Source organism: Physeter macrocephalus, chromosome 18 (genome assembly GCF_002837175.3).
Source record: "Physeter macrocephalus isolate SW-GA chromosome 18, ASM283717v5, whole genome shotgun sequence".
Lineage (NCBI taxonomy): Eukaryota > Metazoa > Chordata > Mammalia > Artiodactyla > Physeteridae > Physeter > Physeter macrocephalus.
In genome coordinates, this window is record NC_041231.1 from 89,109,411 (window position 1) to 89,128,119 (window position 18,709).

Here is an 18,709-nt window from a genome sequence, read left to right on the forward strand (position 1 = left end):
GGCCCATGAGCCATGGCCGCTGAGCCTGCGCGTCCGGAGCCTGTGCTCCGCAACGGGAGAGGCCACAGCAGTGAGAGGCCCCGTACCGCAAAAAAAAAAAAACAAAAAAAAACTACTCCCTCCAAGAGTATAAAAGTAAATTATGCTTATTGTAGAAATTTGTGAAAATATAAGGAAGTATACAGAAGGAAAAAATCACCCCTGATCCAGATATTTTAAAGCTTAAACGCATACATGTTTTTTCACACCTAATATTTTATATCTTAAGCATGTTCCCATGTTAAATATTCTTCTAAAACATTACTTTTGATACCTGTATCACATTTTTTCCATATGCACATGCCAACATTTACTACCATCATCCTATTGCTAGAGGGTCTAATCTTAAGACTCTTACTACATATTGTGAAATTATTTTTCAGAAAGATTTTCGTTTCATACAACATATTTGAATATACATAGAAGTGGACTGGGCAAAGGAATGGTTAAATCTTTCCTTGCATGAGTAAGGACACAGCATTACAACAGAAAGTTGCTGACTTAGCTTCGGAATAGTTTTTTTTTCTCCTTTACAGAGTCTAGGTACTGATTTCTAAACTCTTGCAACACACATTACTGATTTTGTCTCACCACTCTTGCTCCCAGAGTGCTGAGAATTAGAGCTTCCCAAATTTTCTTAGTTTCAGTCCCTTTACTGCCTTAATAATTTTCTCCATTATCAAATATTGTATAAAATACAGAATAAAAAGGTTAATTATATATATCATATATATGATATATAAATGATGCTTTTTGAGATAATTATAAATTCACATGCAGTTGTAAGAAACAGCAGAGGTCATGTTACATTTTATCCAGTTTTCCCCAATGATGATAATCTGCACACCACAACCAGTATCACAACTGGGTTATCAAGATATAATCCACCAATCTTGCTCAGATTTTCCTATTTTTACTTGTATTTTGATTGTATTTCACCCACATAATTTGAGGGGCCCAGACAAAATTAAAATTTGTTACCTGAAATTCTGGATAATTTTTAACAGGAGAGCATAAAGCCAAGCACAGGGCCTTTCTCAGTATGGGCCCCCGTGTGACTCAATAGGTTGCAGATGCTGTGTTTATGTCCTAACAGCTTAGCTCCTTTGGGGGTACTGTACCCACTTCTCAAACCCTGGAATCAGATTAGACACCGCTTAGCCTCATTTCGATCGACAATGATTTTCTAGTGGTACCTGCATTTTACCGTAACAACCCATTATGATAAAATCCCAGTTTTGCAAAGATGTGACATCATTGAAAGGAACATAGGGATCTAACGTGGAAACTGTGACCCACTCCCAGCAGGTAGCTCATGTGGCGTCAGACAGATGTCATTGTGTTACCAGGAAAAGTTCAAGACACCTGCAGTATCCCCGCGAGTTCGCTGAAGTGTTTCGGTGTATAGTTGGGGAATCGCAGCTCTATGGACACAGATTAAGTTAAATGTGAAAAATCTGTTCTACTTTCAGGGCAAGTTTGCGTAGGACGGCTAGGCTTGTCCCTCTCACCCTGTCCCCTGCCTCGGCAGGATCTCTGGGTCAGACTGTGGCCACTATACACAAGTTTGAATATTCAGTGAGGATTTTAGGGTGCTGATTAAAAACTATGAAGTACTTTCAGTATGAAAAATACTACTCAATGATGGCAAGGTTGAAGTGAGATGGGAAATCACACACTGCTTGTGAAATGTAAATCGATATACCTTTTCTAGAAAGAGGTTTGGCAAAATGGCAAGAGCCATTCCCCAAATCCAATGCTATATGGGCCCCTTCTAAGAATCTGTTCTCAGAAAATACTCAGAACTATGGGGAAGGATATTTATCATAGTATTAATTATAAAAGCAAAAAGTTAAAAATGGCCCGAGCGAAAAAAGAATTTTATAATCTGCAAAAACCCCCATTAAAATGTGTGTATGTATATATGTAAGTATATATCATTGTCCAGAAAGAAATATATGCTTTATATACGTTTTCTTCTTTATACTTTTTTGGGGTGTTTCCCACACCTTTTATAATGATCATATATAAAAAAAAAAACAAACCTTGGCATTCACAAATTTGACTATCTCACAGTAATCCTGAAAGTCAATGACACAAAGTAACCTATAACTTCTTTGTCCTATCTTCGTCCTTGTGATGGCAGCAGTTACCGTACTGTGGTTTATTTCAGATGTCATGGCTAAGATGCCATTCCTGACCACGACCCTGCACCAAGGTGGAAGCACTCGGATGTATGAACTGACACCTGACTCGCAGCCTTCTCTGCTTAGCACCTTCAGTGGAGACCGCCGCTTCTCCCGATTTGGTGGCGTTCTGCACTTGAGTGACCTGGATAACGATGGCTTAGGTAGGAAGGAATGGTGTCTCGGGCCAATAAATCCTTTGCTTAATTGATTAGTCCCCCTAATTGGATCACCTAGGCTCTACCCTCATAATGAATCAAGACCAGAGCCGGATGTACAAGAGTAGTACTTTCTGAACGTGGTGACACGAGAGCCACCCACATCAACTATTATTAATGAATGATAACAGAAAACAAAAGTCTCTGACTACGTTGGAATGAAATCAGGACAGACCTAGTAAAAGATGTACTAATATTTGTGGAAGGTTGGGTCAGGATCCAGTAGTGGAATAGTGACAGCAAGTAGATACTTCCTGCTGCTGGTTTTCATTGTTTACAGATGAAATCATCATGGCAGCCCCACTGAGGATCACAGATGTAACCTCTGGACTCATGGGGGGAGAAGATGGCCGTGTCTATGTGTATAATGGCAAACAGGTCACCTTGGGCGACATGACGGGCAAATGCAAATCATGGGTAGCTCCATGTCCAGAAGAAAAGGTAACTGTTCTTGTACACAATTCCATACCATCCTGGGAAAGGATGGCTACTTGCTGATGCCTTAGTAAATTATGTCCACTATAGAGCTCTGATTAGTTTCTGCCTGAACTCAGGTAACCCGCCCCTTACCTGGGGTCAGGACACAATCCCTTGCTTGTGTGTGTAGGCCCAGGCTGCCTGCTTGCCGGCAGTTCTGCAGGGTTCACCCCCCACAGCTGCAGCTGGATGTGGTGTCATATTGGTTCTTGGTCATAGCCGGCCACTGCTTGGTTAGGAGCCCGCGGCAGAAGAAAACAGGCCACGGCCACTGGAGTTTCATGAAGACTCCCAATCTTTTTATTTCCTCTTTCATTGCTTTGTTTTATTCCTTTTCTCAGGTGGGTTTCCTTAAGTTTCCTGGGTCTGAAACACTTGGCTGTTATTTTTAAACTTAAAAATTACTTCTTAAATTGCAAAAAAATGAAAGGTTATTGTAAAAATATTAGAAAATACACAGTTCAAAGAAGAAAAAAATCTACCTAGAATTCTACTCTACAGAGATAACGCCTATTAACCTTTTGATGTGTATCCTTCTCGTATTTTTTTGCTATGAACTTAATTGCTACCATTTGTGCATTCACTCTGTGGCTAGCGCTATGCTACACATAAAAAAATCTAATCCGCATCAAAGCTGTTAATTTGGTATTTTATACCCATTATAAAGAAATGGAAGATTGGGGAAGGAAGTTGTTACAGGTCACACTGCTAGGAAATAGCAGAACAGAGACTTGAACCAAGAGCTGATTCTGAAGTGCCCTCTTACGCAGTGTAGTGGGTATCTTATTAACCGTGGTGACCATATTGTACACGATTTTGTATACAACTTTGTTTTCTATGCCTTCCTATAGTCTTATACAATATATCTACCAGATACCTAGTATTTTATCTGTAGATAAACCAGTTTAATCATTATTTAAGTGATTATTAGTCACTTAGTCCATTTCAAATTTTTGCTGTTATAGTAAGATATTCACATATAAACATTTTTATACATCTATTTTTCTGAGCTAAACTATAAGCGGAATTTCTGGTGACAAAGGGCTTCTCTAAAATGAAGAAATGTGAATGTAAGGGTGTAATTAAAATTGGTTTAAAAAAACCCCCGTGAACAGTAATAATATTAATAGTCTCCCTTTCTCATCACTTTCTTTCAGGCCCAATACGTATTGATTTCTCCTGAAGTAAGTACCTCCTGAAAAAAATGAAAGAAAAACTACCAAAAAAAAGCAGCCCTTCCCCTTATTTCAAGTTGATAAAATAACATGGTGGGTTTTTTTATAAATTTATTTTTGGATGCTTTGGGTCTTCGTTGCTGTGCGCGGGCTTTCTCTAGTTGCGGCGAGCTGGGGCTACTCTTCGTTGCAGTGCGTGGCCTTTTCATTGCGGTGGCTTCTCTTGTTGCAGAGCACGGGCTCTAGGCTCGTGGCCTTCAGTAGTTATGGCTCGTGGGTTCTAGAGCGCAGGCTCAGTAGTTGTGGTGCACGGGTTTAGTTGCTCCGCAGCATGTGGGATCCTCCAGGGCCAGGGCTTGAACTTGTGTCCCCTGCATTGGCAGGCAGATTCTTAACCACCGTGCCACCAGAGAAGCCCCATGGTGCGTTTTCAAAGGCTATTAATAGTGTGTTTTCCAGGCAGGCTCAAGGTTTGGGAGCTCTATGATCACTGTGAGGTCAAAGAAAAAGGTGAGTACCAAGACTGTACCACTTTGATATCTGCATTTGTTCTAAGGCTGGGATTTGGGGATGATCTCATTTTGTATGTATTTTAGATTTTTTTATTTGAAAAACAGGGACACACACAAAAGAACACTCACACATAATCCCATTTTTTGGTGAAAAGTTTCCCTCACTACCCCTCCAATTTCATCCTCTACAGCAGGGGTCAGCAAATTACAGCCTGTGGGCCAACTCTAGCTGGCTGCCCATTTTTGTATAGCCTGTGAACTAAAAATGACTGACATGTTTGCAATGATCAAAAAATATATTTTGTGACACATGAAATTTATATGAAGTTCAACTTGCAGTGTCTCAAGTTTTAGTGGAATAGAGCCACGGTCATTCCTTTCTTTACAGCTGCTACTATACCGTTGATCAGTTGCCTCAGACTGACGTCCCACAAAGCCTAACATATTATCCTGGGCCCTTCACTGGGAAAAGTCTGCCGACGCTTGCCCTATTGGCTAAGCACTGTTAATATTTTGTTTCTTTTTCTACAAGACTGTTTTTGTATGACTTTAGAAACATACACATGCAACTGTCTTTTATGCCTCCTTCCAGACAAGTACATATAGAACTAATTCTTTTCAATGACTGAATAGTAATTTGTCTGGATGCACCATATTTCATTTCTTTGGTTTACTTTCTCAGACATTTAGTTATTTCTCATAGTTATTTCCTTTTTTTTTCCTATTACAGTGCTCTACACATAAAAAATCTAATCCGTATCTTTATAATTTATATCTTTATAATTGTGCAAATTTCTCTGCTGGTAAGACTCCTAGAAGACTGCTAGGTCAAGGGGTATGCACATTTTGAATTTTTGATACAACAGATTAAATGGGTTTTATCTTAAAATATACAGCTAAACCACTGATTCCACTCATTTATTTTAGGATATGACATTGTATGGAATTATGCTAGGTTATGAGAGAGATAAAGTTAAGATTTATACACATGGGAAGTTAAATAAAATGCAAATCAGTATAGGATTAAATGGTAAAGAGTAAGTGAACTATGGGATGAAAGGCTAGGGAAGCCTTCAAAGATTTTCGAGTATAGGACCAGGTTTGTAGAGCCTGGTAGGTGTTGTGGTCCTGGCTCTGGCTTGTGAGAATTGTGGTTAAACTGCCCTCTACAGGCTAACAGTTCAAGTAGCCCTTGCTGTAACTCATTTATAGGCAAGCTCGAAAGCAAATACTCAACCATTATTTATACCAATTGAAGGGGGTGGTATAGATCAGCTAAAAGTATATTTGATTCCTTTCTGTATAGCAATGCAAATTCATCTTCCTAATTACATTTCACAAGTGAAGAGTAAAATTACTCCACTTTCCCAACACATACCTGAGACTGGGGGCCCCTAAAGCACTCTGAGTGTAAAGATAAATCAAAGGTTATATTTAAAAAATAGACACAATCTGAGGATGATCAGTGGGTGGCCTTCTACTTGAGTAAAAGTTATGACTTTGAAGACTCCTTTCTCTATGTGAGCATTAAGTATTGAACGAGTAACCAACTAGAACCAGGAGGACTCCGCACTTACCTGAGTGGTACTGCCACTGTCTTTCTGAACCCTCCTGTGGGGCTGCCTTCAGTCAGCCCGAGGGCCCTGGCGGAGCAGTGTTACATTGGGTACCAGAGAGGCAGACAAACCTGAGACCTGGTCCCTGCCCCCAGGTTCTTAGAGTCTAAGTGGAAAAATGAAACACCTGTAAGACCAGCAGGTCCATTTAGGACGACCAAAGGCAGTCAGAGATCCATGGAAGTCTATTGCTGGTGGAGTCAGGGAAGGCCTTGCAGGGCCCCTCGGGCCTGAGTGGATCTGGAAATAAATAGGAGTAGGCTGACTGGGCAGAGAGGGCAAGAAGCAGGGGAAGACTTGATTTTAGGAATGAAGATGGTTTAACCAGGAAATGGAGAGGAAACTCAGCTCACAGCCAAACTACAGGCAAATCCAGTAAATGAGTAATTCCATAAATAAGAGTTGAGATTTTCCCTCTTATCTGACACTAGTGTATTTAAAAAGATACAAGCAAAGGGTTAAGCATAGTATTTGACATATGGTAGACGCTCAATATGTTAGCCTTAATTTTGAAAACTACCAATGGAATCCAGAAATAAAGTCAATGAGAAACGTCACAGAAGGGTTGGTCATTTTATGGTCACACCTCATTTATCAGCCATGGTCCAGAAAAACTCTTGGTAGTTTCCAAAACTAAAATCCACCTCAAAAAAGGTTTAAAAACTTGTACAAGCTTAGACCATTTTGAAAGACAGTTCCTAAAATATTTCAAGCAGCAGGGGCAGAGTAGGTGGTGTGAACACACTGACACAGGCCAGCCTGTTTGTGGAAGTCTCATTACTCCAGCTATGCCGTCTACACCGCACCACAGCTCGGATGCTGAATAAACACGCATGGACTCACTTTTCCTTTATGTACCAGAGAAGGGACTAGAGAGAACTTCCTCAGCTGTGGTCTTCTGAACCTACAGATCTGCCAAAGGGGTATTTAAGCTCAAGCCCTGGGGTCTGGCCAATGTCTTACTCATCTTTATATTTCCAGAGCATAACATGATGCCTGGACTACAGCAGGAACTTAATAGATGTTATGAACGGAAAATGAATTCTGTTTTGTGTCCCCTACAGAACCAAGTTGTCATTGCTGCTGGAAAGAGTTCTCTGGGAGCCCGACTCTCTGGGGCGCTTCATATCTATAGCCTCGGCCAAGATTAAAGGTTTCACTCCATTTTCCTAACCTGCCCCTCCCTCTCTCATGCCAAGTCATCTCCAGGGTGAGCGTTCTGGTGGACAGAGTGGTGCATCCAGTGGAGCCTTGTAGATCCTACCACAGGTGGGGCTCCTGGGGGTGGAGACATACACACTATCTGGAAATAGGATACAGTAAATGGGGCAACATCAGAAGCATGTGAAACAGCAAATACTCTGGTTATTCATGTCCCCTTCCAAAGTTTGTTTCCTTTGTACCTAAACTTATTCCTAACTTGTTTCGCTTTGCTCAGACCTGCTGTACAACCTATTTCCTCTTCCACATGGGTACCTGTCTTTCTGATGACTGGAAAGGCCTCTCTCTGGTTATCTCTTAGGAAAACCTCTGTAACACAATTCTTCCTAAAAATGTCCTTTTAAAGTTGGTGACCCATTCCAATCAAACAGAAAGCACAGTATACAGGAAAAAGGCACAAGGAGGAGAAAGAGTGAGGAGAAAAGTAAGGGGTGAGGCATAACCTCACAACTCCAAAATCATGTTGCAAATGATGTGGTCCTTTCTTATGAGGATGATTGTATTTTCAATGTTTCATACAGTGAAAGACACATATAAAAAGTAAAACATCATCTTACTGTGCCCTCAGATGCTTTCGGAGAAATGACTGTTCTAACAGCAGATGAACTTAGTGAACTAGGTCATCCCACAAAGCCTTGGGTGGTATTAGGCTGCCACAAGCTGTGCCAACAGAACTAGAGCAGAAAGAAGAGAGATCTGTCCTGAGCCAGAGGCTACTGCAAGGGACCAAGAGGAGTGAAGCAGGTCTTGGCTGTCCTTGTTTCTGGGCTGGTTTTAGCAGAGTACATCTCATCTGCCAGTCCTGCAGGGTGGCATATTTAAGGGGAAGGAAACGTACCATAGGATTTCAGCTTCACTAAAAATCTGCAGGCACTGTTATCCATAAACAGTAACTAGTTGATTCTCTATCAGTCAGGGTAGAACCTCTTTCTTCTGACACTAGTGAAATGATACTAAAAAGCAGGAGAAAATAAACAATGACCAGAGCCCTTCTCTCAGCTTCTCTAGAGGCAGTACAGAGACTGGTCAAAGGAGACAGGAATTCAGCTGAAGAGTAAGCTAAATCAGAAATCAAGGAATAGCTAGTAGAATTACAATTGTGAGCATAAGGTGAGTATGTATATAGGAAAACAGCATAAACAGGCACATACCGAGATAGGACCTCTGGATCACTCCTGGGACAGTCTCATCTTTCTTAAAGAGGTATACTAGCTGCATGGTTCCCCTACGGCACAGCAAAAAGCACACAGAAACACCGTGTGGTTTTTGGTTAACAATTATTGGCAGCTCAACCTATTTGAAGAATTATTTTTAATTAAAAGGAAGTTTATTTTTAGGGGACCAGAAATTAGTTGTAATTATGAGTTTTTATGAATTGAGAAGTCTGAGTGTAGAACAAGCTAATGACACTGCATTTTAGTAAAGGCATCTTTTCACTATTGGATTAGGAGGATGCATACCTTCATATTGCTATTATTATAGAAAGTGTTATGCTTTACTAAATGATAGGGCCTATGTTTAAAACATGATTATTCTTTACCTGAGGATTTTTATTTTCTCAATGCCTGAACATACCACATAGCAAGCAGCAGGAGAAGGTTAAAATTTACAAAGTTAGAAGCAGGTTTTCATATAGGATATTAAACCATACTAACCCCATATTCAAAATTATATAAATTGTACTTCTACTGTGTATATGGCAAATATGTGAAAACCCAGCATACAGGAAAAAAGTCTAATACCTGACAGTCTAATGTATTATCCTAACAGGTGGATTAAATTTTCACTCTACTAAGTATTAACTGTAGTTCTAAGCATTGATTCTGAAATACTTAAAAATACTTTAGGGATTTCATCTCTCCTGAACACAAATCTGAACTTACACAATTGAACTCAAAATTACCTTTAAGATATCAGAACACATTTACATATTTGCAATTTTTATCTATTACCTGTATATGCAAAAACTTTCATCAAGGCTTCAAGACTGAAATTGTTCTATGCCTCTGTATCACAGACCTACAGAGATTTGAAGTGAGTTTGGGAATAAACTCAGGTCTTTGAATTCCCTATTCCATGCTCCATCTGCATAGCTATTACTAAGGTAATGACAATAAATCCTGAATTTAAAGTGAGTTTAATATTGCAATTCCAAAACACAAAGCTTGTACAACTCTTGGAATAACTCACCAAAATAAACGGCTTTTTAATATGACTATTTAGTGGTTATCAGTCTATCAAGGATGAAGCAAGTGTTAATAGCATCTGAAAATGACGTCATTTTCTTAAAGGCCTTACAAAGGCAATCTGTTAAGAATATCATTCCTTGTACTTATACATGTTAAACAGAATCAGAATGCCTGCTTACTCATAACTGAATGTTTGGTATTCTTTCACCTTACTTACAAATAGTTTATGTACTCCGTCTATTTAAATTCAAAATTTAAAACTGCTGAACATTTTTTTTTTTTGGCATAATCTATTATTTGAGGGCTCTTTAATATAAGAAGCATCCTGCTACCTATCACCAAAGCAGAGCTAGCTGACATCTGGAAATCATACTTGATTTAACCACCTTCAAGAAATTTATAAACCATTAGTACCTTCCTTTTATCAGACTTATGAGGTAGTTGCATTTATTTTCCCATTTATTGATGCGACATGACTCATCAAAAATTTTTATGTAAGCCCACAAACTAAGCAACATCAGAAAGAAAAAAAGACCAAAATTCTATCCCATGCCTGATCTTAAGCAAATCAAATTTTGCCCTCTGGACTTCCAATTCGTCATATGTCACAGTTAAGTGATATTTATTACCTTATTTTACAGTGATGACCTAAGATCAAAAATAGCAGCAGAGTGCTCTGAGGTGTACCAAAGAAGAGTGCCCTGTGAAATATAAATATTGTCAAAGATACTTCATCTTGGAAATCATCAAACAGATGTATGATGCTATTCACATTCCAACAACCACACCATAAAGTGTGCTCCAAGACAAGCCCAGCCTGTTTCATGCTATTCTAATGTCCTCTCATAACCAGACATGGGAACAGGGAAAACCTAATACTTGTAACTTTGTTTTCTTTCAGATCAGCTACTAGAAGAGCATTTTTATTCCTAGCACTAAACCACCTTGTAAATGGACCCCTAAACTCCCTCATATGACATATTAGGGTATCAGGTATACAACATCATCAGAGTATGCATATTTATTTTATTACTAAATTTGTAGTGCAAGAGCTGCTCTGAACACTCCAGAATCTTCTATGCATCTTTTAGAGGCAAATATAACTGTCATGTTCTATTGCATAACTGTACTTAACCTCCAGAAAATAATTTGGGTTGGCCAAAAAGTTTGTTCGGGTTTATAAACCCAATATTAAAAGAGGCAGAAGATGTTAAGTAGGATAGGAGCTTTGAGACATACAAATATCAGTCATTTGTTTTAAACCCAAATCTGATTGTGAAAACAAAAAGGTATCACAATTTTAAAGTTTATCTACCCTCTTGTTTTAGGAAGCCCATCTGTCAACCTCTGAGGTGTAGGCAAATAGATTAACTAGGCTACATATATTTTCCTTTTTGGGGTGACATGTCTATCTGTTCTAAAAACCAGGGAATGACCAAAACAGTTATAAAGCAGTAATAGAATGGAAATTCTTTCTTTCAGCTCAATTTCCGAAAGCTTTAATTATAGTCAAGCAAAGAACAATAGTTTCATTGGTTGAGGAAGTAAAATTCTGATTAACTGGAATCTATATAAAGCTGACATTAAACTCATTTCCTTTTTTTTATTCCTTATATAAAAAGGGGGCAAATACAAGAAAATAAGGTTATGTCAAAGACTGGTTTAAAGCACAAACTCCCAGAGTCTGTTTTAAGGTAAATATATATTCTGCTAGCTTTTCAGTCACCTGAGAGTGACAAATTCACAAGAATGTGATTCCTTGTACTAAGAACTATGGCTACCTGGTCTCAGAACTGTGGGCTTGTCAAGTTTCCAGGCTTCAATTGGCATGAGGTTGCACTTTTGTTGACATGTATAAATTAAATAAAATTGATACCACAATCTATTCTTGTGTTAAGTTAATCTCTCCATGCCTTACATGTCTATAAAAACAGCTTCTTAAGTTTGTAGGAAATAGAACTTTGGCCTCTTACAAAGCAAGCGCTTTGTTTCTTTACTCGGAATCCTGAAAATGCAATTAAGTTCTAGTACTGTGACTGCCATAATATTTTTAACATCAGACACTATAATTTAAATGTCAGTGATTTTCCCCCCAAGTCTCTGACTCTTATAAAAGAAAATAATAGAAGAATATCAGAATTTTCCTGTGACTACCGTAAAAAAATAATTCAGTTTCCACCGGGCTGTGCCTAACGGTTTGTTAGGACACTCCTGCTTGATTCAAGTCCATCCGGCCTGAAGCTGTGTTTCATTTCCGTCCTTCTATCTGCCTGCAGTGTCTTTTTAGGTAAAGAGGCCATCTAAATGAAGCAGAAAAATTTGTAATTTTAGTGTGTCTGTTTAAAAGAAAAGCCACCAGTAAAACGATACGTTAACCACTAAACGAGGAAAGGACTGCAAGCCATGTATCAGTGTCTTGAGTACTTGCTCCAGGGGTATAAACTATAAGTAGAAACGTAAGAAAAAGAGGTAACCTGTGTATCTTTTCCTATACACGATAAATGTTTTCTACATTTCAATTTTGGTTATGACAAAAGCTGCACCAGGAAGTTACTAACATCTGTCTAAATGTACAATGCTTGTCAGTGTCCCACACAGAATAAATTTCTAACTTATTTACTGTACCAGGCCCTGTGCTCATAAGTGCATTACACACATTATCTAATTCTCCCTTTAACTACATGAAGCAGGTGGCAGATGTGGAAACTGAGCGAGGCTTAGAGAAATTAAGAAACCTGCTCAGGGTCACGAAGCCCGTGACAGCTTAAGCCCAGGCCACAGGACTTCAGAGCCCAGGACTGTAGCCCCTCCGCGGTACTGCTGTGAACCAGACCCTTCATACCAGAGGAGGCAAAGGAGCTTCTAGCTGTCGTCCAAGGAATGACAGCAAGCGCCTCCAGATGAGGCCACTTCCCATAAACATAATTCCTGTGATCAGCCAAAACACTCTATGGTCCTAAAAGAGAACACAGTTAATTTCAATCATAAAAGGTTAGTTTCCTTAGTGATAAAATTTCCTGAACTTATCATTGCCCCAGAGTTTAAAAGAAACCTTCTGTTATTTGTACTGCTCTTTCCTATAGGAACTAAGAACAAATAGCACCCAGAGACCAAGCGTCAGAAAATAAATCAGAAGGAAAACATGATTTAAGAGTATTTTACGATCATCAATGAACCCACATTACTGCTTATACTTTGTGTTTCCTTCCAGTCTGTTTACATTCACACAAATTTTAATAGTTATAATCACATAGGACATACAACTTAATTTAAATTTTTTGCTTATAGCCACATTTGCCAAACTGTGAGCTGAGGTGTCCTGGCATTACAGCACCGCAGAATACTTTAAATTCTCGAGGAAATCACAGTGCCATCTGTGGAATACCATGAGAACTGCTACTCTTAAATTGTTCTGACCTACCTTCTTCATAAAAGAAACTGTAAGGTAACATGACAGAAACTCTAACATAATGAAAGAAACTTTGGTCTAGGGATGCTGCAAAAAAATTACTAAGAGACTAAAAAGCTTCATGAACCAAGAAAGCTTGGCAACCTCTGACTTACAGTGAACATTTTCCCTCACTGTCATTTTCTTTTCTTTCTTTTTTTTTTGTGGCCATGCTGGCGTGGCTTGCAGGATCTTAGTTCCCTGACCAGGGATCAAACTCAGGCCCCCAGAGTCCTAACCACTAGACCGCCAGGGAATTCCACTCACTGTCATTTTCAGAATTGTATTATTTTTTGCAGTGTGATGCTTTTGAGTGCATGTGTGAATGTACAGAATCACAGAATTTATTAATCTCCCACATGGAAGGAGTCTCCGCTACAGAAATGCCATTCGTTATTATCAACAACAGCTTGGTCTCCAGTGATTGGGAGCTCAATTTCCTCCAAAATGATCAGTAACCACTGATGGAAATTCAAGCCACTTATGAAAAAGAAATCTGCCTCATTTTTAACATGAAATTAGATGTTAGACATAATTTATCAAGAAGACAAGTGCTAATGTGAGTTAACTGTTTGGATGAACACATTTCCAGTTATCCTAAACGAAGGCCCTAATTTATTAAGTAAAAATTACGTTTAAATGAGATTTAGCATACCCAGATTACCGTTGTTTTTTTTGCTATAGACTGGTTCTGTAATGCCCTATAAATAAAAAGTCTGGGAATGCTAAAATGTGATAAACTTGAGAGGTAAGCAAGTCCAAAATTCTGTGTGTCATTAAAATACACAGCACAGTGCGAGACCTCTAGGAGATTAAGGGAAGGGACAAGTGTCTAAGAGTTGGATTTTTAATGCCCCCTCTGCTCTGGGCGTGCCCTGCAGTATTGTATGTTTAAGTACCTACCTTTCAAACTCTTCATCTCTGCCACTGTTCAGTCTATCTACTCCTTAAAAATAAGATGCCTAGAACATCTTGATGTGCCAGAGGCTAAAAAAGCACTAAAAGTGATGGGGACATGTCAAAAGTACTCAGAAGTCAGCATGAAAGGAACAATTTGAACACCAAGATAAATAATGACAGTAGCGACAGATTATAACTCATTGACTAAAGTAAGACCCCATGAGTCCATACTGATACAAATGAATAAATAACTGGGAGAGAAGGAAGGCTCTACTTTACAAAGAATAAAAGTAGGAGGAGTGATGGAATTAGAAATCAACATGTGATAATCATCATTGCAGTATTTGATTCAGATATGAATCCATTTTAGATCAATTAGTGGATGCTAAAACTAGAGGGTGCAAATATCAGAGAACTGCAAATCAAAACCACAATGAGGTACCACCTCACACAGGTCAGAATGGCCATCATGAAAAAGTCTACAAACAACAAATGCTAGAAAGGGTGTGGAGAAAAGGGAACCCTCCCCTACACTGTTGGTGAGAAATGTAAGTTGGTGCAGCCACTATGAAAAACAGTACAGAGGTTCCTCCGAAAACTAAAAATAGAATTATCATATGATCCAGCAATCCCACTCCTGGGCATATATCCAGACAAAACTATAATTCAAAAAGATACAAGCACCCCTATGTTCATAGCAGCACCATTCACAACAGCCAAGACATGAAACAAACTAAATGTCCATCGAGAGAGGAATGGATAAAGAAGATGTGGTATGTATATACAATAGAATATTACTCAGCCATCAGAAAGAATGAAATAATGCCATTTGCAGCAACATGGATGAAACTAGAGATTATCATACTAAGTGAGTCAGAGAGAGAAAGACAAATACCATATGATATCACGTATATGTGGAATCTAAAATATGGCACAAATGAACCTATCTAAAAAACAAACAGACTCACAGACATAGAGAACAGACTTGTGGTTGCCTGGGGGAGGGATGGAGTGGGAGGTTGGGGTGAGCAGATGTCAGCTAATAGAGAATGGATAAACAAGGTCCTACTGTATAACACAGGGAACTATATTCAATATCTTATGATAAACCATAATGGAAAAGAATATTAAAAACTATATATGTATAACTGAATCACTTTGCTGTACAGCAGAAACTAACACAACATTGTAAATCAACTATACTTGAATTAAAAAAAAAAAAACTAGAGGGTACAAATTTGATGAATAGCAGAGTTCTTGCAAGATCCTTAATTCCACAGAGAAAAAGAGTAACTTCATAGGACAGAAAGCTGGCAGATACCACCTTAACCAAGTGATCATAGTTAATATCACCAAGTAATGAGACAAACTGACATCAAGGGTCTCCTGATGGGATTCAATGTGAAGAACACACTGACACAATGTGTAACCAGAATCTAATAATGAAGAAAGAGTATCAAGGGCCAAACAACTGACCTACATTCTTTGTGAACGTCAAGGCCATGAAAGACAAAGACCGAAAAACTGGCCTAGATTAAAGAAGCCCAAGGAGACATGACAACTATATAACAACACACGATCCAAGATTTTCTATGAGGCAAAGGGCGCTACTGAGCTGAGTGGTGAAACCTGACCCAGGGTCCACAGATTAGAAAATAGTGTTGTTTCAATGTTAATTTTCTGGAGCAGTGGTTATGTAAGAGAATACAAGTTTTTAGGAAATATATACTGAAATATCTAGATGTAAAGGAGCATCATTTTTTGTTTACTCTCAAATGATTTAGAAAAAAAGTATGTATATATTGATAGAATGATAGAGTAAATATGATAAAATGTTGCTGTTTGTAGAATCTGGGTAAAGGCTGTATGGTAATATTTGACTATTCTTGAGACAGTCTGGTATTATTTTAAAAAAGAAAAATGTTTTTCCTATCTTGGATTCACCATTGTAAATATTAACCCCAACTATACAAGAACAGGGAAACCTTGATATTCATAGATTTAATGAACATCTTTCAACTCTTCTCCAGGAAACCTGGAGATGTCATCTGCGACTCTGGTGAGACACTGATCTGAATCTTGCTCTGGGGGCAAGCCTAGCTCACTACTTTCTACTCAGATCTCATTACAACCAGAATTATTGCATATGCTGAAACTATCAGAAAGGAATTTCTAAAAATTCTTTTTTAAAAATAGGCATTTAGAGAAAAATATTAGAGTGAGCATAAGATAGAGTTAGCTTGTAGAGTGAGTATATGTACATAAAAATAGTTCTTAACAAAAATAATTTGGGAGAATGACAGGAACTTAAGAGTTCTGCAGTCACAAATTGGGGAATTTGCAAAGGTCTTTGGAAGTACCTTCTGAGAATGCCCAGGGTTGGTCTATGTCGCACAAGGTATTTTGGTGACTACTGGACATTTTACTATATTTGGGCTCAAAAGCCTCCAAGAGATTCCTATCACACTTAGAATAAGCCCAAACTCTTAGCATGCGCCACAAAACCAACATGCCCTCCCCCTCTGTCCTTCTGACATTCTCCCTGCCTTTCTCCACTTGACACACCTCCCCTACCACTCTGGCCTTCTTGCTGTTCCTTCAACAAGCTCGGTGCACCCCTGCCTCAGTCTCACATGCATGGTTCCCTCTGCTTAGATCACCTTCCCCCCAGGCCTTCCCACTTTCTCTTTTCAGGTCTCTGCTCTAGGGTCACCTCCTCAGAAAGACCTTCCTCGACCACCCTATCTCTAGGATGCCCCTTGTCTCACCTCCTGCTAACAGTCTCTATCCCTTTACCTGGCTTTATTTTTCTTTATGGCACTTATCACCTAATATACCATGGATCTGCTTTATTCTCTTCTACCTCACTGTAATGGAATCTCCACAAGGGCAGGGACTCACTGCTATATCCCCAGGGCTAAAAGCAGTGTTTAGTGTGCAACAGGCACCAAAAACCGTATCCATAAGATGAATGAATGACGTGTGCTGCATTCATTTTTCTTTCACATCTTATAAGGAGCATTAAAATGACTAATGCTGACTTTGCTTCAGGGAGCTATTATCTTTTGCAGACTTTAAACAGCAACTGCAAATTTGAGGAACATGGCAAATGGGAAGTGTGGGATTATCTGAGCACATATAACCAGGGGAGTAATTTTACTCGGCTGGGTTGGGGGTGCAGTCAGGGAAGAGTCTCCTTGGAAGTAACACATAAGTTGAGACCTGAGAGAGAAACAGATGTTAACTAGGCAAAAACAGGTGGATGCCGAGGAGAGACGTGTGGAGGCCCCATGAGTAAGAATAGTGATTAATCAACCAACGGTGATGGCAAGGTGTCTGGAGACAAGATGCAGATGTGGGTGCAGCAGACCGGGAAAAGCCCTACAGGCCAAGGAATCTGAATTTTTATCTTAATGACAATCAAAACCCCCTGAATAATTTTACACAGAAGAGTGACCATCAGATTTGCTTCTTTTAAAGACCACTTTATAAAAGTGAATAGTGGTCCTGATGAGATGACATGGGTTGGACTTCCGCAACAGCCAGAGACAGAGAATAGATCTGTTAACTAGGACACAGAATCCAGTGCCAGAGTGTGCCTGCCAAATGCACATGCAGATTCATTTCTAGAAATCTCACAGTAAGACATCTTCTGAAAGTACAAGCCTACAATGATATGAAAAACCCTGCGAGGGACTTCCCTGGTCGTCCAGTGGTTAAGAATCTGCCTTCCAATGCAGGGGTTGCAGGTTCCATCCCTGGGCAGGGAACTAAGATCCCACCTGCCGCAGGGGAACTAAGCCTGCATGCCACAACTACACTTGCACTCTGGAGCCTGCATGCCTTAACTACTGAGCCTGCACCACAACTAGAGAGCCCACATGCCACAACTAGAGAGAGGCCCATGTGCTGCAACTAGAGAAGCCTGCATGCCACGACAAAAGATACTGCATGCCGCAATGAAGATCCCACATGCCGCAACTAAGACCTGACACAGCCTAATAAATAATTTAATTTTAAAAAAAACTCTGCGAGTTCAGTGTTATATTAAAATGGAGCAAAGTGGAAAGTGCAAGTCTTGGGGACTAAATCCTAGTTCTGTTATTTCCTAGCTAGCTCTGTGCCCTTGGTCAAGTTACTAACATTTTCTGAGCCTCAGCTTTCCTACCTATAAAGCAGGGAAAATACGTTCGTTTTCAGAGTTTTGATAACTGAGTCAAATAAAGCATGCAACTGCCCGGAAAACTGCCTGACACACAAGAATTAAAAAAAAAAAAAAAAAAAAAAAAAAAGAATCCCTCATTAACACTGCCTCACAGTGTACTACTGTTTTGTCAAACCTTTCCCATGTGTAATTACATGTTTTGGGAATCATAAGGTAACCTAAGCTATCTATGTTATAACAGAGTCTAACGATATGGCATGAATTTTAAATGAGTTAGAGTATATATTTTATTTCACTAGGGGAGTATACATGTTAAAACTTTCCTTTTAAAATCCATTGAAGGGACTTCCCTGGTGGCACAGTGGTTAAGAATCCACCTGCCTACAAGCAGCTCATGCAGTTTGATATCAAAAAAACAAACAATCCAATCCAAAAATGGGCAGAAGACCTAAACAGACGTTTCTCCAAAGAAGATATACAGATTGCCAACAAACACATGAAAGGATGCTCAACATCACTAATCATTAGAGAAATGCAAATCAAAACTACAATGAGGTATCACC

General features: G+C 39.2%; 2 protein-coding genes across 2 annotated transcripts in view; one reads left to right on the plus strand and one right to left on the minus strand.

The window, feature by feature from the left end:
- GPLD1 (glycosylphosphatidylinositol specific phospholipase D1) overlaps positions 1-7,992 on the plus strand; it is a 49,156-nt gene extending 41,164 nt beyond the window's left edge. Inside the window, exons 21-25 of the mRNA XM_028478617.1 lie at positions 2,213-2,389; positions 2,724-2,884; positions 4,078-4,104; positions 4,555-4,605; positions 7,288-7,992. Coding sequence (XP_028334418.1) covers positions 2,213-2,389; positions 2,724-2,884; positions 4,078-4,104; positions 4,555-4,605; positions 7,288-7,374 — 503 coding nt within the window. The 3' untranslated portion in view covers positions 7,375-7,992. The remainder of the gene's footprint in view (positions 1-2,212; positions 2,390-2,723; positions 2,885-4,077; positions 4,105-4,554; positions 4,606-7,287) is intronic.
- The window catches only part of MRS2 (magnesium transporter MRS2), a 39,106-nt gene continuing 23,367 nt past the window's right edge, over positions 2,971-18,709 (minus strand). The window contains exons 10-12 of the mRNA XM_007116243.4: positions 12,476-12,589; positions 8,002-11,933; positions 2,971-4,585 (exon numbers count right to left, since the gene is read on the minus strand). Coding sequence (XP_007116305.2) covers positions 11,823-11,933; positions 12,476-12,589 — 225 coding nt within the window. The 3' untranslated portion in view covers positions 2,971-4,585; positions 8,002-11,822. The remainder of the gene's footprint in view (positions 4,586-8,001; positions 11,934-12,475; positions 12,590-18,709) is intronic.